At 40.6% G+C, this 23,415-nt stretch overlaps 1 protein-coding gene across 2 annotated transcripts in view; it reads left to right on the forward strand.

Moving 5' to 3' along the window:
* SORCS3 (sortilin related VPS10 domain containing receptor 3) overlaps window positions 1–23,415 on the forward strand; it is a 676,074-nt gene that overhangs the window by 631,853 nt on the left and 20,806 nt on the right. For both annotated transcript variants that reach the window (XM_072621715.1, XM_072621724.1), the window contains 4 exons: window positions 9,947–10,060; window positions 13,732–13,903; window positions 17,213–17,399; window positions 23,270–23,403. In XM_072621715.1, coding sequence (XP_072477816.1) covers window positions 9,947–10,060; window positions 13,732–13,903; window positions 17,213–17,399; window positions 23,270–23,403 — 607 coding nt within the window. The remainder of the gene's footprint in view (window positions 1–9,946; window positions 10,061–13,731; window positions 13,904–17,212; window positions 17,400–23,269; window positions 23,404–23,415) is intronic.

Consider the following 23,415-nt stretch of genomic DNA (forward strand, 5'->3'; position numbering starts at 1 on the left):
GCTGAGGTAATATTCAGCTCCTCAGTGCCCCCAGAGGTTTTTATGATCCAACAATTGATGTGGGCTGCTGTAGGGGCTGTGGGAACTGCTGCTGCCTGCCCAATGTGACCTCTGCAGCCAGCCACTGTCTGAGATCAGAGCTGTGGGAAGGCCAACTGAAAAAATCCCGGTCACTGACCTTTGGCACCTGTGGGTTGAGGGATCTGGGAACTGCTGCTAATGGGACTAGGGATTCTGGGACTGGAGATTCCGCCCCCAAGGGCTATTCGTGAGCAGTGCCAGACATTTCCCATGGGCCTTTCAGGTCACTCTGGGCTGGAAATCTCCTCCACTCTGTTGTTCTCCACTTCTGCTGCTCCAAAGTTTGTTGACAGTCCCCCTTTACAGGTATTTTATGGGCTGTGTGGGGAGAGCCTGCATTTGTGTGTCTTTCTACTCCACCATCTTGGCTCTGCCCCCCCAACACTATTTTCTACACTCCACAGAGTGACCATAAAGTAATGGGACTGACTTTTTAACACACCAGAATTTGTAGATCTGGATGAGTACAGTCCATCAAAGAGTAACCTGGGGCAGCTGTTTACTGAAGCTACCATGGCTAGAAACATTTCCAAATATATTCCTTGGCAATTGGCATTTTATTTAGCAGGTTTATGTAGCACATCCCAATTAGTTGGATTCTTTCCTCAGGAAGGAAGTATGAGCTTATGACATGAAAAGAATACTGGAGCTTTGTGCAGGGACAGTAGCATAGTCAATGAGGTTCATTTGAGGCATGCTTATTCCTAATTTGAAAGAGCATTGGGGGGAGCATCCAAAGGAGAACAGAACTGGCATCCCTAGATCTGCCATTATTTCACAGTAGTACCATGGACAGAACACCTCCTCTCTTTAGGTCTCAGTTTCCTCATGAATAAACTGAGGTGGGGATGGATTACCAAGGATAGGGAACCTGTAGCCTGGAGGACCCATGTGGCCCTCTAGGTGCTCAAGTGCAGCCCTTTGAGTGAATCCAAACTTCACAGAACAAATCCCCTTAATAAAAGAATATGTTCTGTAAAACGTATACTCAGTCAAACAGAAGGACCTATAAGGCCTCAAGACAGCAGGTTCCCATCCCTGGTTTAGACTATTTCTAGGGTCTTTTCCAACTCTAGCATTGTGTGACCCGAGAGTCATATAAGAAAATGAGTATTATTATTTTCTAGGCATATCTTGTTTTGATCCCATGTGATGTTAGACAGCTTGATCCTTCACCTTATTCACCAGAAGTGACTATAAATGACTTTTAGCTATTTCAAAAAAATCAAACACATCCTCAAAGGATGTCACCACTGAACAAATTCAAAAGAGCATGCACAAGTTCAGAACATCTCTGCTAAGGACAGGTTACTAGAAATATTTTATTCAATGACAGCCTCATTAGAATAAGTGTTTATCATCCTACCCCTCTCCAAGGGGACCAGTTTAGAGGGCTAGTACTCTTTTATCTAGACACATTCTATCTGTTTGTTTAAATTAACATACACACACACATTAAAAAATCACTTCATTTCTCTGGGTTTTAGATTAGCCTTCTGTAAAATGTAAGGGTCCTACTAGATGATCCCTATCCTCCCTTCTAATTCTAAATCATTCTGGATTCTAAATTTCAAGGAATAGTCAGATGGGATGGGGAGAATCCCATGGGGAGACTCATATTAGAAGAGGCAGCGCCATTCAGAAATAACATATAATAGAAATGATCAGAGAATAAACGTGAGTAGTGTTTAACAAAATAGTTTTTTTTTTAAAAATACCATAAAGAATTTTCAGACATGGAAGATCAAATAATAATAGTCCCCTATGGACCCCTTCTCCTCTAGTCTTTAAGAGGTATCACTTGAAGGAATTGGGGATGTTTACTCTATAGAAAAGTTGACTGTGGGGGAATATGATCGTGATCCTAAAATGTCTCACATGGAAGACAGATTCAACATATCCTGTTTGTCTCTAAGGGGCAGACATAGGGCTAATGGATAGATGTTATTTTGGCTCTATATAAGAAGTCTCTGGCAGTGGAATAGGCTGGCTCATGAAGTAATGAGTTCTGCATCTCTAGAGGTGTTAAAGGAGAAGGTGCATAGCAAGCTATAGAGTTTTTAAAGAGAGCGTTCTTGTTCGGGCAGAGTTTGGATTGAGTGATGGATCTCTGAGCCGTTCCTTGAAACATGTTATACCAGGTCCCAACACAAGGGGATCATTAACCGCTACCTCTGAGACACCTAGCTCAGAGCAATTGTGTTGAATTAGGCATTCCAGGAAGAAAAAAGCAGCATGGTTTAGTTCAGATGTTCTAGCGCCGTTTTGTGCCATGAGCAGTCTGCTGAAGCTTGCGGATGCCTTTTCTGAGAATTATTTTCAAACGCATAAAATTAAATACATAAGGAAATTACAAAGGAAACCAATTATATCAAAATACAGTGTTATATATGCACATATGTCCACAAGGATGCTGTGTGTATGTATATATATATATATATATATATACACGCACATATGCACACAATATGCCAAATATAGACATATATGCACATATGCGTATGTTTGTAGATATGAGTATATTGTGTATATTATATATATGCATATATAGATATGCACACAAATATTAAATTATATATACATACAAATTCAAGAACCCAATGTTAAGAATCTCTGGTTTAGTGAAAGCAATACTATTTTAGCCAATTAGTAACCCTCCTGACAGCGCAGTTGAGGAAGATGATGAATAAATAATAGAATAACCAGCTGTGTTGAGATAGATTCTAGATCTGCTTTCTTGACAGAAAGTAAAAAGAGACCTGAGCCCTCTCCTCTAGAAACATGCAGCCTTCCAGGGTGTTCTGTGATGTAAGGCCAGTTCAGTGATTCTTGCTGTAGGTTTGTGATGTACAAGCCCTTTCCCCTCTCGGGGCCTCTTTCTTTACCTGTAAAGGGAAGGGCTTAGATCAAGGGTCTCTTCAGCTCTGCCATCCTTTGTTTCTCTGCCTCTATAGAAATTTAGTTATTTTTCTGATGCAAAGACTTCCAGCCAAATGGCACTGTCAGTGTTAAGTCTTAGAGACAGAAGCAAAGGGGAAAAATGTCCTAGTTTAGTGGGGTCAGACAAGAGAGATTTAAATATCCATAGTTTAGCATGACAGTTAGGAGGTACAATCTGAATTGAGAAGAGATTTTTTGGGGCCTCCCCCCACAACTTCTTTAAATATGTAGGCTTTATAGATGCTCAGAAATGCTTGGTAAGGGAATGATCTGGTCTCTCACTTCTTTCCTAGGCCTTTCAGAGTGAGTGTCAGAAACCAGTAACACTTTTGCATAAATATTGAAGTTTCCACTTAATAGCATCATAAATCCCTCTATTTCAAGGTCATTGTGAAGAACCTCTTTTCAGCAAGCCTCTAGCATGTCTCTGGCCTAAGGAAGAGAAGTATGGGGAGGGGGAGAGTGAAGCCTCTTCCAGACACAAGTTTGATAGAGACATATGGGCAATTGGCCAAGGAAGGGAGTACCTTGGGCTTGCTCTGACTCCAATGAGAGTCCTCAGGCCGAGCCTAGGCAGCCACATAGAGTGCAGCATGTAGTCCTTTTCACAATACTGTCTGACTCATCAGGACCTCTGCCTAATTTGGTGTCAAGTCCACCCTGGGACCTCATATATGCCTAAAGGAGAGGAGAAAGAATCAGCAAGGGTTATGTTTGAAAGTCCTCCATTTGAATTCTACTTGAGAAGTCACTTAACCTTGCTTTAGATTCAGTTTCCTCATTTCTTAAATGGGGATAATAATGACACCTTCACAGGGATGTTATGAGATTCAAATGGCATAAAATATGTAAAGTGCTATGTAAACCTTAAACTGCTCTATACATGTTAGCTATTAGTCTTTTAATTATCATTACTATCTTGGTCAAGAGGTTACATCCTTATCCATTCTTTCCCAGGTAGCCCAGTAAGGAGGCCTCTGAAATCCAATGAACCATCATATCCATGTCATTTTGTAAATGCCCTTGGATGGAGGGATTTACATAAGCAAATGATCAAACAATGAATATTTTCTGATCCCCTCTATGTATCCATCCTTGTACTTAGTACCTGGCTCCTGCCCTCAAGGAACTGGGCATATAACTGAGGAGATGAGAGGCACATATATACAGATAATAAAATAATGAAAAATATAAGAAAGTATGAGTAACTAAGTATCAAATTGGGTAAATCATTCTATAAACCACACATGAGTTTAGAGGAGAAAGGGATGTATAAGGGCTGGGAAACCAGAGAAAGTCTCATGGAGGAGGTAGGACTTTAACTGTGCCTTGAAGGATAAATTTTGGAAGGGAGAAGGTAGAGCATGTCTGGCACAAGAAACACTGAGCAGAGATCCAGAGGCAGGAATGAGCATGGAACTGGCCCAGGGATGAAGAGTGTAAAGAAATAAAATTAGATGTGTATTTGGGAGGGAGATTATGGAGGTTCTTGAAAGAAAACTTAAATACACCAGCCAAATACACCAGTCTCTTCCCTCTAGAAACTTACAATTTAAAAGCACCCTTTGCTCTACACAGTTAGAGTTTTTACAGAAAGAGGATTTGTTGCAGAGGGAAGAGGAGGAGGAGCAAGGGTTTTGTTTTTGTTTTGGGTCTGCCATAAACAATGTCTGGTGTGACTGGAAGCTTGGAGAAAATTACCTTCTTTTCAACATTTATGACCTTAACCCAGGACTGTACTGGAATTGGACAAAGAAGAACCTGCAGAGCTCCATTGTGATTTTTTCAAATGTTTGTACAACTTCTTGAAGTGGTAAAAATCACAGTTAGTCAGTCAACAAACACCTGTTATGTGCCTATTGTTTGCCAGGCACTGTGCCTGGGTATACAAAGAAAGGCAAAAGGCAGTCAGTGCTTTCAAGATGCTTACCATCTAATACAGGAAACAACATGAAATAACTATGTTACAAATGAGCTATAGACAAAAATTTGAAGAAAATCAACAGAGGGAAGGCCAGGCCCTAAGCATGAGGGGATCAGGAAAGGCTGAGTGTGGAAGGTGGGCTTTGAAGGAATCAGGAGACAGAGATGAGGAGGGATAGCTTTTCAGGAGTGGGGAACAGCCAGTGAAAATTGGCCATGTTACTTTGGCACTCTCCATTTTTCCCCTATTTTCTAGCTATGCATAGGCCAAAGGCTAGATACCAATCTTAGCTTCCATAGTCCTGTCTTGGTTCAGTTCAGGATTGGGACTGATGCTGTTAGGAGCCTGCTAAAAATGCTAAGTGTTGTGAATAAAGCATTGGACTTGTCGTCAGAAAGACCTAAGTTCAAGTCTTGCCTCAGACCAAGGGTGGGGAACCTGTGACCTCAAGGGCACATGTGACTCTCTAGGACCTCACGTGTGGCCCTTTGACTTCCATCCTAGAGGTCCTAGAGGGCCCCATGTGGCCTCGAGGCCACAAGTTCCCCACCCTTGTCTCGGACAGTTGCTAGCTGTGTCATCCTAGACAAATCACTTAACCTCTCTTGGCTTTAGTTTCCCCATCTATTAAAATGAGGAGGAAAATAACACCTACCCCACAGGGTTTTTGTGAGGGTTCAATGAAATAACACATGCAAAGCACTTTGCAGAACTGAAAGTATGATGTAAAGGCTGTTATCTCTCGAACATTATCCCAAGGGCCTGGGAGAGCCCTCCTCCCCACTCCTCCCCATGCATTGAGGATTGGACAGTAGCCATAGCTTAGTGGGCCCCTGGGATCCAGAGCCCAAAAACTATCATTGCCTTCCACAATTCCTCCATTAGCTTTGTGACTCAAGACTTTCTTCTTAGATGAGATGCTTCCAGGGCTTAGGAAGATGAAGGCAAGGTTTATTCATGGAGGGCCATCATGGTGTTTCTATCTTCCAGGGTTTAGGAATCTGACAGCTGAGAGAAATGCAGCCAAATTGTTTCCTGGCTGAATTTCTTGGTATGTTTGCAGCATCAGCGGGACACATAACTGAAGAGTTCGAAGCAACTCCTCTTCTGGATTTTTCCTCCTCGATCCTCATGATTGACTTTGCCTGAAAAGCACCTTTCCCCTGGAAGCAACTGGCCCTGATTTTCCTCCTAAATCATGCAAATCCCTGGGCTGTGGAGGGAAGTTGGGCAGCTCCATGAGATTTTAATATACATTTAGCTGCAGTTAATGAAGAAGCCCACAGCTTGGGGGCCCCCAGTGATGTTTTCCTTAATGTTATTAAATATTAATGAGACATTTTTCCCCTCTTTGGGGCAAAACACTGGGCCTCATGCACATTTTTAATTACTGAGTTACTAACAGGTATATTTTACTGCACAGAGCCAAAGTGCTGAAGATGAGCATTTCACAGTAAGATAGAGAACATTAAGAAATCTCTCCTCTTCTTAAGGCAGCTTGCAATGGTAGCCACCCTCCAAAGAATACTAATCGCACTCAAGGTCAGCAGAAACTCAGCCCAGGGTTCTTCAATAAATCAACCTGTGGAACTTTCTAGGTGCCTGCCACACCAAATTCCTGATATTTCCACAGTTAAATCTAAGAGTAACGATTCCAAGCATGGGCAAGCTCATGATTCGTGATGTTCTAGTATTCATTCTACAGTAACGAGGTGGAATGAAAAACCTCTAAGAGAAAGTGAGAAAAGTTGGTGAAAGATTTCTTCAGTTTTTCCCCCAACTCAGAACACCAGCCCCTACCTACTGCACAAATGTAATTCCCACATTGCTTTCAAGACCCAGATAAATTCCTTACCTCTCCATGCTGCCATTCAGAACTTTTCCATGTCACATTGATTTCCTCTGTCTCTCGAGCATGACTATATATTTTCTGAACCATATATCCTCAAGGTTGAGTACATTCTATTTTACATTTCTCTAAAAAGAGTATAAGCTTTCCAAGGGCTGAGATTTTATCTCCTACTTTCTTGTATGCACGACTGTAGCTAGGATACTGCTGGGCACATAGTGGGTATTAGATAAATGCTTATTTGCCTCCCTTTCCCATTGTAACCCCTCCCCTCCAATCCCTGATTTTTTGAAGAAATGAATGATCATATTTCTGTTCATTGAAATTCAAAGGACAAACAAGAGCATCAGTCAACAAAATCTCAAGGGTAGATACCCAATGCAGGATCCCTGTGAAAAGACATGAAGGGAATGAAAACCTGAAGGACAAGGATGGATCTACAGAACATATAGGTCAATATTACACAAGTCATGAAAAAGCACCTCTGAGGGTCTGGTTCAGGGAACTCATGCACAGCAAACACTCAAGCCTAAAGGACTGGCTCTAAAAACCTCCTATAAGAATTTTTCCTGGGAGCTGCAGGTCATTTCTATTGAATATTCATATATAGAACTTGATATACTTATAGACCTGGCTTATCAGGATGTGTGGAGTCTTCAGGCTGGATGGATCCTATACAGACTTTCATTTTTTTTTATTATTTCTTATTGCTGTACAAGATAGTTCCCCCCATTCTCAAATAAAACCACCTGCCCAAGTTCTGTACCCTGAAAACAGTTAAACAAAGCTATGTAATTATGTCATTGTGGCTGGTAGTACATCACTTTGCACTTTTATAGTTTAACATTAACAAAAGGAAGACAAGTAAGTATAAGATAAAATAAATTAGCTGATTAATGGATAGATAGAAAGAAAATAGATGGATAGATAGGTAGATAGATGGATAAAAGGAGAATATCAGAGAGCCATAGAGGATAGCCCTTGTCTTAGAGTAGGGAAGAGTCATGATTCCTGTTAAGAAATCAATCACAACCACTTGTTTCACCATTAATCTTGATTGGAACCCTCTCATCTCCTTCCTCCACTCTCATGAAGACTTAACTTGTACGCTTTTAAGGCACTTACCACATTTTCTCCGTATTACAGTTATGTGTGTCCATGTCTGATCTCTCATACTTGAGGAGTGACGTCTCATTCATCTTTCTGATTCCCTCAGCAACAACTGGCATAGGGCCTTGACTGTTTACTAAATGGATGAGTGGGTGAATGAATGAGCAGTTAAACGAGTGGAAGAGTGAATGAATCTTGACAAGAGTGGAAGAGGGTAGAATGGACAGGGTTGGGAGGTTACTCTCTTGGGAGAACAGTATTTCCCCATAAACACTCTGGGATGCTGTTTTACTGCCAAGAATACAGATGATGAAGTAAGTGGCTAGGTTCCTCTGGGTATTCAGTGAACCCTTCTGGATTCTGCTTGCAATTATTGTCTATACTAGCCAAAGAATAAATCAACAGTGGGAATGGGTTGGGAAATGTGAGCTCCCTCTTCTCCTTGTGTTCCTCCTTATGATCCTTCCATTTTCTTCACCTGGCCTACAAAAATGTGAGGAACTATAGCCATTTGGAAGCTTTGTGATTCTCAGGCATGGACTCTGAGCTTTTGATGGGTATCCCTACTTACACACCTGTTGGGTTCAGATGGGGAAAAGAGTAGATGCCCACAGTAATCCTCATTATCTTAACATCTCTTCTCCATCTTACTATGGCAAAAGCTTTTTCTCATGTATTTCAGGCAGTTGGAAACTTTGGTGCTTAAAAGTGAGAAAGAAGAAGGAGGGGCCTGTCATTAACAGGGGCATTTTACATGATTATGTCTCCATACACGTGTGCATATGGTATGTGACTATAAAATGACACATTCTTAAACAAAGACTAGAGCTTAGGGAAGGCCGTTCTTGAGAGACTGTGTCCATATTCCAGTGATGGGAATTCTTCTTTAGAAACAGCCTTGCTGAATGAGGCATAGAAGAAAAAATCCATCTCATTGCCATGTCCTGGGTAAAAGTTGCAACCCACAGACGTACCTTATTCCTGACACTTAGCTCTAACGGAACTTTAGATGGGGGGAAGGAGGGGGTGAAAATTTAAGACTTATGGAAGTGATTGTTGGAAACTAAAATCAAATAAATTGACTAAAAAAAAACTTTAGCTGTTTCCAGCAATAATGATTTGTTATCCTGATAATATTCAACAGAACGTGTTACTAACTCTGTGTCTCTTTACATGTATGTGCTACATGTATTTATGGTATTTATGTATCTGTATATATCTCCATGCACATGTACATACATAGCTACACACCTACATGTCTGAAATATGAGGGATAGGAAATGCCTTGGCAGTTTTCTAGCCCAACCCTTGCTTTTTACATTTGAAGAAACTGAAGTCCCTTCTGAGAGTTAAATGACTGGTCCAAGGTAACACAGGTAAGTGAAAGCAGTAGTACTTAAATCTAGGTCCTCCGGCTCTAAAGCCAGTGTTCCTTTCACTTGCCACCATATATGTGCATGCAGACCCTACCAGAAACATGAGGCTGTATTTGAGAATGTATGTTCATGTTTCAGATAAGGATTATAGCAGGTTGCTTTGAAGGTCCTGTCTAACTCTATATGATTAAATATATAAATGCATATATATGCACATGTATATGTACATATGTATAGTTCTATGAAAACATGGATGATAAATTTTATTCATGAGTATATTTCTTTAATAACAGTTTAAAGAATATATATCATATACATACATAATGATAATAATAACATTGATATGGTACTTACCATATTCTAGGCACTGTGCTAAACACTTTACAATTATTATCTCATATAAGCTTCAGAGCAACCCTAGGGACTTAGATGCTGTTATTATCCCCATTTTACAGACAATGACACTGAGGCAAGAAGAGGTTAAGTGACTTGCCCAGGGTCACATGGCTAGTAAGTGTCTCAGGTCCAATTTGAATTGAGGTCTTCCTGATTCCAGAGCTGGAGTCCTATCCAGTGTACCACTGATGTGTATGTGTATATATACACATGTGTATAGACATCCACATCCTCATCCCATTATGAAACATTTGCTTCTTCCTCCTGCAGTGATTATGGCTATGAGAGACACGGAGATAATCAGTGCATCCCTGCTTTCTGGTACAACCCGTCTTCTCCATCAAAGGACTGTAGCCTTGGTCAGAGCTACCTCAACAGTACTGGGTAAGTGTAGGGGCCACTCACTTCTCGCTCTCTTGTGGGCTTTTGCCTAAGTATCAACAGAAAGGTAAGATGCAGTTGTAATAAGAGGAGCAGAGTTGTAGAGATCTCTTCTTTAAAGTTCTTTAAGAGCAGCAGAGACCCAGGCAGCCAGGATGTTTACAGTAGTGCTGTGCTAGCCACAAGGGTTGGAGGAGATAAGTTTGGGGACGTCTTTTCATGCAGGTGATGAAACTGAACAGCATTCTGGGTTGGATGACTTTGTGACATTTTTCCTTATGTGGTGGGGTTGATGCCATCAAGCCAAGCTGTTTTAACTTTCCCTGGCAAAGAACATCGATTGGCTCATTTCTGGAGCACTAGGCAAAGAAAATGGTCATAAGGGACATGCAGATATTACTACGTTCTGGAGTGACGGGATGTCCTAAAATTCTAGCTAAGAAGGTCTTGGAAATATAACCTTTGGATGCTTTCTGTATTCCTCAATTTACATTTGTGTTTGTGTATCTGTGTGTGTATGTACGTGTGTATGTGTGTATTTGTAGTGTCTCCTCATTTGCATCTTCCTTTTTGTTCTTCCTCTAATGTTTCTATCAGGAGCTTAAACAATTCCCTTGGAGATTTATGCTCTCTGCCCCAGTTTTACTCCTCGATGACCTACAGCAGACCTGCCAAACAGTAAATTTAGCTGAATATTTTCCAATGCCAACTTCCTTCTTTAACAAACTCTCTGTGATTTCCAAACAAATCACTTGTCTTTCTGTGCCTCTAAGTTGCACAGCATGAATCCCTGGATTCAAACCAGGGATCAGAAAGCTTTGGTTTATAGACTTGTGTTTTCACTGACAGAGAAATGTTGAGGGTGGGTAGGTCACTTGTTAACCTTTGATACAGTTTATGGGGTTGAGAAAGGGTGGTCCAAGGAGCTAACCTCAGAAGCAGTGGTTACTAAATGGACAACTTTCTCACAAAATAATGCTTTACATAGTATCTTGGGGTCTTTGTTAGAGAAAGACCCAGTTATAAATTCCAGTCACACTTCTAGGTTGGCACTATTTTAAGCTATCTTAATTTAGGCATAAGTTGACCTTATAGGATTCAAAACCAGAAGGACCTTAAAGATCATCGAGTTCACATCCCCTCCTATTTTTCTGGATAAGGAAAGTGAAGTACAGAGTGGGGAAATGATATGTCAAAAATTAGACAACCTGATATGACCAATCCTGTCTCACAATGCTTCATGATAACCAAATCCTTTCATCACAAAATTTTACTCTGGTGCCACTTTGCAATCATGCAAAACACTGAAATTATGTTTATTTTTACAGTTTTTATAAAATATCACCACCACCATAAAAATGTATCATCAGACTTGTCTATAATAAAAACAGTTTTTAAAGCTTTTATGTTCTAAATTTTAGCTACATTGGGATCTGTCTATTTATGATGTTATTTCAGTGAATCTCAGTGTTCTCTATAACATTTTGTTACTGTGTGTGTGTGTGTGTGTATGTGTACACATGTGCAAGCCTGAGACATTCCTCAATGTTTTAAAGACCCTAAAGATTTCCAACCAAATACTTCAGGGAGGAGTCCTTCTTGTTACAGAAGGATTTATCACAGAATGACTATAAAGAGCAGGTACCATCCTCTACCCAATTTGCACTTGAACATTGGCTTATAATTATTAACTCCATAACAGATAATTTGGGTTTAGATGAGGGAGGTCTAGCTGAGGCAGAAATGTTTAATGTTCAATAATCATTTAACTATTCTTCCTAAATGAATGTAAGAGAGTTGTAGAAAATCAGTAGAATGGGCTTTCGTGTATGAAAGCTTGATTTAAATAAGGGGGGAAGTGTAGTGTGTCCAAATGCTTTGTAATGCGAGGCATGCCTGCTCATGGAAAAAAGCTTTGTTCCTTTCTGTTCTTTCTGGCCTCGTTATCTCAGATTCTAGTTACAGACTGTATCATTAGAAGCCTTATGCTAAGTGTTGGTGAGCTAGTAAGCCATGCTGAAGGACAGACAGGAAGTCCCAGAATGCATTCCATTCTTTGCCTCCCTTGATCCTCTGGATGCCCTTTGAGTGATGACCATTGGAATGGTTATGACAGAATAATTAGCCCTGGCATGCAAGGGAAGAACCTGGGTCTCTTTTAAGTGAACGTTGTCCTAGATTGAGATTACTATATTCTTACCTTACGGAGAGCCACATGCTGGGGGCCAGTATCAATAATTCATGTCAGGCTATTCAGAAAAGCCAATGAACATACTTACTTTGTACAATAGAGGGTCTTTTTGAACTGCAGCATGGCATTCTAATGCGTTCGAAGTTACAGAAAGCACTGTATTAGTAGTATTAGAATAAAGTTGAACTTTCAATCAATAAACATATTTTTAAGTGCTGACTGTTCTGTGCTGAGTGCTGGGGAGCAAAAGAAAATCCCTGTCCTCTTGGAGTTTATATGCTAATAAAGGAGATGACTCAGACACAAATGAGAACTTAAAAGACATATGGAGTAGAAGGAAGGGAACCTTAGAAGAAAGGAGGAAAGGTTCTAACTAACATCTGGGGGTGAAGATAACTTGGAAGGACCAACCACACAATATTCTATTTGAGAAAGAGGCAGTGTAGTGTGGCAGAGAATATCAGCATCTCTCTCGACTATTCCCAACTCTACCTCTGGTGTCCTAATCAAGGATGGGGAACCTGCGGCCTTGAGGCCACATGTGGCTTTTTGACAACCTTTTGACTAAGTCCAAGTTTTACAGAACAGATTCTTTTATTGAGGGGATTTGGAACTTTAGATTCAGTCAAAGGACCACACTTGAGGACCTAGAGGGCCACATGTGGTCTGGAGGCTGCAGGTTCCCCAACCCTGTATGATGTAGGTAAAGAATTTCTCCTCTGAAACAAGGAGGTTCGACTAGGTGTTCTGTAAGGTCCAGTCAGGTACTGTGATTTTATTTCTGCAATGGTGGTCAGGAAATAGGATCTGACCTGCTCTCGTGAGGTCCTTGATGATGGGGGTTGGACTAGATGACTTCTCACAGTCCTCTGTAACTGAGATTCCTTTGCTTGAAGATCGATCCACAGCAGTGGCATTGAACAGCAGCCTCCTGTTTGGACTTCTCTTTAAAGTCTGTCATTCCCACCATGAGGAAAATGAAATATTGAGGGTGCCATAAAGTGCTGTAAAACAACCTGATGGCTCCAAAGTGAGAACTGTTAGGTGACCAAAGGGCCCCACAGGGGCGAAAGAATGCTTTCTGTAATCAGAAGCAGAAGCAGGCGCACTAACTGGACTGTGGGAAGGAGCAGGAGGAGGCCCCAAGAGAGGGAAGGTAGCTTTCTCTCACCCCAAGGACCCAGCATGATCACATCAGCAGCCTCTTTCTATGTTCCATGTGATTCACGTATTGATTTTCCTTTCTCGGTTCAGCAACATGAACCACAGATCGCCAGGTAGAACCAATCAATAACAATGTATACAGAGCTGCTTTTCCCTAGGATGAAGGATGGAAACTCCTTGTTGTTTGTTTAGTTTTATAAGGAAAGCTTGGCCTCAGCTGCTATGAGAAGTCTCTTTTCTTTAAACACACAGACACACACGCACACATAAACACGTAAATGTGAACCAAAAAACAAAACCATAATGTCAATACCTCCAGGTACCGGAGAATTGTGTCTAACAACTGCACAGATGGACTAAGGGAGAAGTACACAGCTAAATCCCAGCAGTGCCCAGGCAAGGCTCCAAGGGGGCTCCACGTGGTGACTGTGGACGGGCGGCTAGTGGCTGAGCAAGGGCACAACGCCACCTTTGTCATCCTCATGGAGGAGGTAGGTTCCAAACTTTGATGTGGAAACTGAGACACATGGAGGCAGCATTTCATTCTTCCTGGGTGAGAATGACATGAATCTTATTAGATGTTGGGTGCCTGCAAGAAAAGCGAAGCTTAAGGGACATAGCTAGAACTTTTGAGAGCAGACAGAGTGGAAAGAATGGCATGGTGTAGGTACTGGCAGTGGAAATAGAATCTGATTTGGTATCAGTTCAGTGACATCAGATTATTTCATGAGGGATAGGAATCTAAATGTTCCCCTCCCTAGAATTCCCTTCTGGGGACTGTTCTGTATATAGATTTTTTTCTCACCATCAGATTATATATGCTACATGAAAGAAACATAAGCTTTCCTTTGTGTTACTCTGAGCTCACATTTTTCTTTCCCTCACTCCAAACTCCTCCCTCTCTTAAAAAATCCCTGAATGGATTGTCAGATTCTGAAATACCCCTACCTTGTATTCTGTGAGGTTTCAAAAATGGGGTTGGGAAAGTTATGTTCCTAAAAATTCCTTTTTAAAGATCATATAAAGGTTTTGTTTTTATTTTTCCTTTAGCAATTAGAGATTTCATTTTCATGTTTCCCACACTGGTCAGTGAAGCCAGAATGACCGTAGTCACTTTTGGACAGGGGTGGGAGGGATAGGCTCATTGACTATATGAACAACAGTTATCATGATGATGATGGTGATGACGACAATAAGACAACTTCCATTCTATAGCACTTTACAATTCATAAGCATTTTCTTTCCAGTAATCCTGTGAAATTTGTAATTCATTTTCATTATCCCCATTTCCCTGATGAGAAAACAGAATCAGCAAGATAGTTGCCAAAGATAGAATATGAACCCAAGTCTTTAGTCCCCACATCCTGTGTACTTTCCATTCCATACTATTTTGTCTTTCCAGCTACCAATTTATTTATTCCATGGTCATGGAAAATATAAATGCCATTTGCTCTTGTGGGGCTGCACGTGGGATTTTTGATTTACAAAGTCCTAAAAATTTACATGCAAATTGCTCTGTGCTTTGGGGTTCTTAGGAAGTGACCAAACTGAATTTTCTTTCTCCAAAGACAGAGTGCTTTGGGAATTTTTAAAAGCAGACTCAACATGGACTGGGCTTGTGAGGTGTATTATCTGAGACTGGCCAATTGGCATCTATCTCCCTGTCCAGGTACTTGATTGAAAGAGTTAGGGGCTTTGGAAGAGGTCAACATCACATTTTCGTTTGGGGAGTTTTAAGGGCCAGAGCTATGACAGGTGACTCCTGAATGACTTGGTAGAGCCCTGATCTTATCCATTTGAAAGACTGCCAGTTCATTTTCACCTTAATTTATTTTCATAAACCCATAGATAGTTGGCATTGTGTGGGGGCTGGGATGCATCTATCAGTATTTCATACATAGCCAAGGCGCTGCTGGGAAGGAGGCAGAACAGAGTCTGGGACTCACAGTCATTCTCTAGGAAAAATGATTGCTGCCAATGGCCCATTGGGGATAAATTTATTTTCCTCTTTTGCTCCACCTCTTTTCATAAAGAATATAAATGGAGTATGCAGCATTGGCAATGAGGAGTGAGAGAGAAAGACTTTTTGACTTTAGGTTCTCTCCCTCAGTTCATTTGATAACTGATATCTTTGCAGTTTAAAACACTGGAATTTATAGACTCACAAGGGAGCAAAGTGGCATTGTCCTGAGGAAGTTTGGTGGACGGTGTGCTACACTTGGAGTTAGGAGAGACCCTGGTTCAGATCTTGATTCTGACACTTACAAACTGTGTGATTCTCAGCAAGTCACCTCACCTTTGAGTCTCAGTTTCCCCATCTGTTAAGTGGGAAGGCCTGTACCATAGATCTCACAGCTGTATTGTGAAAATCAAATGAGATGTCTGTAAAGTGCTTTGTAAACCTTGTAACTATAAGCTATTGTCCATCTGTCTGACTGAGAAAGGACTGAAGGATCTGGAACAGAGATCTAACCCATATTTGTAACCAATGAATGCCCATAACTCCTGCGAGCGTTGGGTTCAGATTCTTCTTTTGCTTCTTACCACCTCACTACTTAGAGCAAGTCTTCAAGACCTTCTTGAGCTTTAGTTTCCTCATCTTTAACATGAGGGTCATCAACTAGTTGAACTCTGAGGTGCCCTCCATCTCTAACAAGGATAAGCCTGAAGGAAATTCTTGAAAAAGCCACAGTTTACCCTCATGCAGCCTCTAGGTTGAGTACTTGGTAGCAGGGTCCCAACAGAAGCTATGCTATAGGGAAGGGAAGGTAAAGGGTTGTCATGGGCATTGTGGAATCTCGTGGAGCTTAAGGAAATTGAACTGTCAGCTGAGATTTGAATTCCTGGCTCCTTCTCTACCATTATCCCCACCACCCTGAGCAATCTCCCCCTGCCCTTTCTGCTCATCTCTGCTTTTCCACCCATGAGCATGAATCTGACGTAGGTAAGTAATTCCTGAGGAGGTCCCTTCTCTGTGAGACTCAGTTACTTTATCTTTAAAATGGGAATAATAATAGCCATACCACCTAGCTTACAGGAGAGTTACTTTGTAAGATTGAAGTGCTATAAAAAGTCATTCATCCATTCAGTCAGGCCTTCAACTGGTTGATAATAATGAGAGGTAGTATGCTGTAAGTGGGAAAGAATCCTAGACATGGAGTTTCAAATCCTGGCTCTGACCTTTACTAGTGTGACCACTGATACATCACTTAACCCCTCAAAGCCTGGGTTTCCTCATCTGTAAAAAATGGGGATGATAATACCTATGCCACCTAGTGTCATCAGCAAAAGAAGATATGCTTGAGTCCTAAGTACGCATCCTGGTTAGAACAGATCATCTCCTAGGGTGAGAATGGGAGATAAAGATGGAAGAAGCTCGAGGCCAGATGTTGAAGCATCTTTGCAATGCTTATTGATACTCCCAGTTCCTTCCAATTTAGGGAGGACTTGCTTTCTGCCTCATAACCTGGAATGAGCCCATTCTCATTTTCTGGCTTCATGAATACCCATATATACTTTGTGTCATTGGGGAAAGAAAGCCTCCAACCCTGGTGTCAGGTTTAGCCCCGACATCCTTTGCATGGGCCTGATGCAGGAGAATGCTAATAGGCATCCTGAGGATCATGACTTTGGAGTTCCCTAGTGTTCTAAGAGCAGTCCAAGGTAGCTACTGAGGGATGATGGAGTAAGGAGTTGTTTTCTGTGTACCCACCTTGTCCAATTTAAGCTAGAGGAGGAAGGATAAAGAATAAGTAACACCTAAATCATTTCATCAGCCCAGGCAATGTTCTCTCCTGCAGGGCGATCTCCAGAGGACAAACATCCAGCTAGACTTTGGAGATGGGATTGCTGTGTCATACGCCAACTTCAGCCCCATTGAGGATGGCATTAAGCATGTGTACAAGAGTGCAGGGATCTTCCAGGTGACGGCCTATGCGGAGAACCACTTGGGCTCGGACACTGCTGTCCTCTTCCTACATGTGGTTTGTAAGTAGGTGAACAAATACAGACCCCTCAGAGCTTACCCAACTCCTCTGCTACATCCCTTGCCCAGAGTTCAAAGCTGGGGGTGGGGGGGAGGATGGGACTGAGCTTTGCAGCTTACAGGTAAGGTATAGATTTGGCTGAATACTAGTCCTCTGGTGGATAGTAAATCATGTCTGAACTTCACAAATATCAGGCTTCTGTGTTGATCCTTACTTCCCACTTCCTTGATATTGTGTTAAAATTAGAAATTAGTGTTATTACAGTAACACAGTGATTCTCCAGAACCCTTTGGAGAAGGTCATTTAGGAAGTCAACTTTTTTCCCCTGATTTCTGAGGGTTTATTCATATGTAACTTTCTTTGGAAAATTTAAGCATTGGCCTGGAAATGATTCAAAAACATATCTCACCCTTCCCTGCACTGTTATATTGAGAATACTGGATGGAATTTAACCTTTTCTTGGTGACTCCAGGGGCATCATTAGACTATTGATTTCTGCTTTTCAATGATGCCCGCAGAGACTGATGCTGGATATGGGAAGACTGTTTACCCCTGCAATAAATGGCTTCAGACTTACATGCTTTTCTTTTCTTTTCTTTCCTTTCTTTTCTTTTCTTTCTCTCTCCATATGTGTATATGCACATGCATATATATATATTTGTGTGTATATATACACACATATATGAGAGGCAACATGCTATAAGCAGAAACAATACCGGCTATGGAGTTGGGAAGGTCCTGGATTTAAATTCTGACTCTGATCTTTATTAGCCATGTGACTATTGTCAGGTGCCTCAGTTTCCTCATCTGAACAAAAGTGGGAATGATCATACTTGTACTAGGTGGTGCAATGGATAGAGGGCTGGGATATGCAAATGTATTTGTAGGTAGATACACAAACATACATGGATGTGTATGTATGTATGTATTGTATAGATCTATATGTCTTATAGAGGCATATTTTATAGATATCTGTAATTATATATTTGTATATATATACATATATATATATATATATCTCCACACACATATGCATGCATATATATGGTTTCCCAAAAGCCTTAATAGAGTTTTAAGCTTTAATAAATTCAGAAGTATATGTGAAAAATTTGCACAAAATCATTTGAAAATTTAATTACTTAAATTCTTTTTATATGAATATAGCTTTGTGAATTTTGAATAATACATTTTTTAATTTAAAATTTTAACATTATGCATTGTGTGTCTCGGGCCAATGAATTGGTAGAGAGGAGTTCCTCTTGCTTGGGCTCTTCGGTCATGTGCTGTCTTCATTAGGCTTATTCTTATGAGTTCACATCAGAACTGTGTATATGCGTTAAACTCATTCTTTGGATGATTCTAAGACTAAGATTATGGATGCAGTCCATTCAGTTGCTGAACAGCAAGCTGATAACAAGGTTTCACAATTGACTAGAGCATCGTATAACACGGAATAGTGGTTACGTTGAATTTGACTAAGAAATATGTCAGTACTTTAAAATTTTAATAATTAACCCACCCAAATACTTTGTAAGTTTGCAGCATTTATACTTCTGAAGTTATTAAAGCTTAAAACTGCACTAAGATTTTTGGTAAATCATACATATATATGTATATACACACACACATGTTTACGTATGTATGTATGTATATACTGTTGCTCCAGTTTCAGTCATACCTGCATCAGTCTACCTTCAGAGGCACCCTTTCAGCTTTTTCTTTCTCCTTATATATTTTCTTCTTGTTTCTAAATCCTTATAGGGGAAGATATTCACAAAATGCCTTGTTAGAACTATAGGTAAAATAAGCATCAATGATCTCTGAATGAGGGCTATAGAGAAAAGTTGATAAGGGAATATAACTTTTATTATATAGACATTATGGTATCCATTTTGCCTATTCACCAACCTTTTAAGCTTTCTCCTTGACTTTAAGTTGGGCCCCAGAGAAAGGAGTTCTCTGAAGAGTAGAATATCAGAGGCCAGCTTGTTAACTGAATTTGATTGGTTTGCTTCGGAGTATTTCTGCCTTTTCTAAACTCTTTTGGCTCTAAAGCCAAATTCTGCCCCAGGATTCAGGAATACCTTTTCTGATCAGGAGTACCTTTTCTGATGACGGGGAGATGTGAGGCCACAAATTAATCCAGACTTTGAGAAATTAGCTAAAATTTCATGATGCTTACTTCACGTCTTAATGACATGGAGGTTTTTTAAAAGACATGTTTCCCAGTGATGTCCTCTGCCCTTCTCCCCTTCCACATGCATCTGCTACACTCATACATGGCCCCACACGCTCTCTTAAACACTCATTTTTTTAAAAAAGTCAGACCAATTTTCTGGCCTTAATGACTGCAGACAATATGAAGCCAAGCAAACCATTATTTCTGTGAGAGTAGGAGAAAGGCTTTAAAAGAGAACTTCTTAGTTTTTAAAAAGCCATAATTCATAAAATTAAAAGCTTAACTCTTATAGGCAAATTTCTTTCAGGACAAAAGTCCTATTGAAGCAAATGCCACAGAAACTTGTAAATTCCTTTTAAAGTAGTGGGCTATTTCTTTTCCACTAGAGGCAGCGAGATATATGGCAAAGAGCATTTGAGATAGTGTCAAGGGGAACCTGTGTTCATGTCTTGTCTTCCTACCTTACTAGTTGTGTGAACCTGGGCAAGTCACTTAATCTCTCTGAACCTCAGTTTCTACATCTGTGAAGTGGTAGCAATAATAATATCTTTTCTACCTACTTTATAAGGTCATTGTGAGACCAAATGAAACAAAGTATCTAAATAATAATCATAAATCTTAAAACACTATATAAAATTTCAGATATTTTTTTTAATTGAATCTTGCTTGAGATAAGGAATCGACTGAGTCCAGAAAGCTTCATTTTGTTGTGTACAAGTTTACAATACGTGTGGAGGTATTGTTGGTGGTGGCCAGTCATTTTCATTTTTATCCCACCCTTCATGACCCCATTTGGGGTTGTTTTTGTCAGTGAGTAGTTTGCCATTTTCTTCTCCAACTTATTTTACGGATGAGGAAGCTGAGGCAAACAGGACTAAGTGATTTTCTCAGGGTTCCACAGCTAGTGAGTGTCTAAGGCCAGATATGAACTCAGGTCTTCTTGACTCCTGGCCTGACACTCTGTCCACTGCCCCGTAGCTACCTACATGTACACACGTATACGTATATTTATATACACTATATATACTATACATATATGAAATATAGAGTATAGAGAGAGAGGATATATATCCAGGAGTGGGGGACCTGTGGCCCTCTAGGTCCTTAAGTGTGACCCTTTTATTATTTATATCCTTTTATTTATATTCTATAATTTACATTATTTCCTATATATATTTTATTTACGTCCTCTTATTTATATATTATTTTATTAGTTATATCCTTTTATCAAGGGGATCTGTTCTGTGAAGTTTGGATTCAGTCAGAGGGCTGCACTTGAGAACCTAGAAGGCCATATGTGGCCTGAAGGCCACAGGTTCCTTACCCCTGGACAATATTACACACACACACACACACACACACACACACACACACACACACACACGCACGCACACACACATGCACGCACGCACACACATGCCCACACACAGGCAGACAGACACACTTTTCCTACCCCTCAATATCCTTCCATTGGCACACACGCTTCCTTTGGGTGTGGTCTTTACTTGTGGCAAGACTGGTCTGAAGTTTCTTGGTGGTGATAGTCATTCAGAAGTGAAGCTGGTTTATGCTGCAGGTTATGTGCAAGAAGGAGGAAATGTTCTTTGAAAATTTTATCATGCTCATAATTCCCTCAAAATCAATCGTGGCTGCTTTTAACAGCCAGTTATTAGAGCGATAACTGCTCTTGGCCTCACCTTGGGCCATTAGCTAACAAAAGGAGCTGTTAGCTGCCCATCATAACCAATTTCTCATGGATTATTGGATTTTATCAGAGGGATTACTATTTGATGGTGAGAGTTTTTAGGAGCTTGTCATTTTCATTTTCACCTGCACTCCTCTTTGCTCCTTTCCTTTTTGCATACTTCATAGCTTATCTCCAGCTTTGAGGCAAACCTGCATTCTTCCCTAGGCTGAAAGCATCCTTGTCTCTTTCCTGTTATTTGAGATTTTTCACCTACATTACTCGTACCCTTTATCCATGAGAATGAGTCATGCTGATCAATACTGGTCCATTCCACTGAGGTCAATGGCTTTTGCCCTTGATGTGAATTTAGGGAAATCCCTGTTAGTCCTGTTGAACTAACCTGCCCAGACCAACCAGGACAAAGTTGGACAAACCTAATAAAGGTTGAGCAGAGTGTCTAAGATGGCAAAATTAATGAAAATTTCCAGAGTCTCAGGCCATACCTATTTAACTCTATTCGCATAAAAATGCCAAGAAGATTCAAATTATCTTCTGAGTCCTCAAAAAAAAAACCCAAAATAGCTGCTTCATTGCTTTCCGAGGAAGTTCTTCCCCATCTCAATCAGCAATAATGATACTAATAGTGTCACTATGAGGAAGAAAGTACACACTGTTGATATAACCCCATTTTCAAGATGGAAAAACTGAGGTCCAGAGATATTAAGCAGTTTGTCCAAGCTATTGTGGGTGAGTCTAGGACAAGAAGCTAAGAATCCTGGTTTCTAAACCAGTATTTTCTCTGAAGCAAGTTGCTTGAGAAATGACTATGAATATAAACAATGAAGATTATAAGGTTTGAAAAACTTTGGGTCCCTCCCAATACATGCCCCCTAATCCAAGAGATGAGAATATGGTCCTTACTTTCAAGATGAAAGATAAGGTCCCTCTGCAACAGAACAGCTGCCACACGGGCAGGTATGTTAACCAACTCTGGGATATGTGCACTAGAAAGGCATCATCATGGGAACTCTCCCTCACCCCCTTCCTCAGCCCATTTCAGTCAAATCAAACTCTGTAACTGCAAAACCTTGGAGAATCTACCTAATACATCCTGAACAGAAGCATTAAGCATTTTAATTTAATTCAGCATAAAAATAAAACAAGATTGGGGAACATTCACCCAACTAAATGTAAAGCTGAACCATTTGCATTTTCCCACCTGCATCTTCCGGTCCTCTTTTTATTTCCCAAATGCTCTAAATTAAAACTCTCCATTGGTATGCGTTAGATGTGTTCCTGGCATTCTGATTACCTGCTGACTTAAACAGCTCACACCTGCTTTATGAGTGCAGTAAGGGATAGTTGGTTACTCCCCTAGCGGGTGACTTAATCCAAGCTTGGGAATTCTGTTTGTGTTTCTGTTCCCAGTTGAGAGCTCCCTCTGTCTCCTAACAAAGCCCCACCCACAAATGTGGGCACTGCAGAGATCAGTGGACAAGGGGCCAGTGGAGGAAGGATGGTAATGACTTGGAGGAGGAGGATAATGAGAAAACCCTGCCTCCCATACAATGCATTGACCCAAATCGCAATGCCCACAAATCACTGGAGAAAAAAGAAATGGCTACTTCTCCCTTTGTTTATTGGTTTGCATGTCTAGCAAGCTCACTTTGCCCTTGAACTTAAAGTTTCAGTGACTATTTGTGGATAAGCTAGAATATATAGGTGATCCCCCAAGAAGGTTTTGTTTAGAGTCCATGAGACCTTAGGGATTATTTCAAGCCAAAATAATATAAACAAATACATGAATAAAATTGTCAAATTATTTCCCACTGAATCAGAGTTCTCTCATCCAAATTTCCTCTTCTTAATGGGAGTGCACTTTCTGTCTGAGCATGTTTGGGATGATGGCTGTTTTGTTGATAAACCTTGAGAATAGGGGAGCAGAGAGGATGATGTTGAATAGAAAGAAGAGAAGCTTTTAAATTGTTTCCTCCTGTTCTTCTAGGTCCTGTGGAACATGTCCATCTCAGTGTTCCTTTTGTAGCCATCAGGAATAAAGAGGTCAACGTCACTGCAGTTGTATGGCCCAGCCAGCTGGGGACCCTCACCTATTTCTGGTGGTTTGGCAACAGCACTAAGGTTTGAGCATGT

This window comes from Notamacropus eugenii, chromosome 1 (assembly GCF_028372415.1).
Source record: "Notamacropus eugenii isolate mMacEug1 chromosome 1, mMacEug1.pri_v2, whole genome shotgun sequence".
NCBI lineage: Eukaryota > Metazoa > Chordata > Mammalia > Diprotodontia > Macropodidae > Notamacropus > Notamacropus eugenii.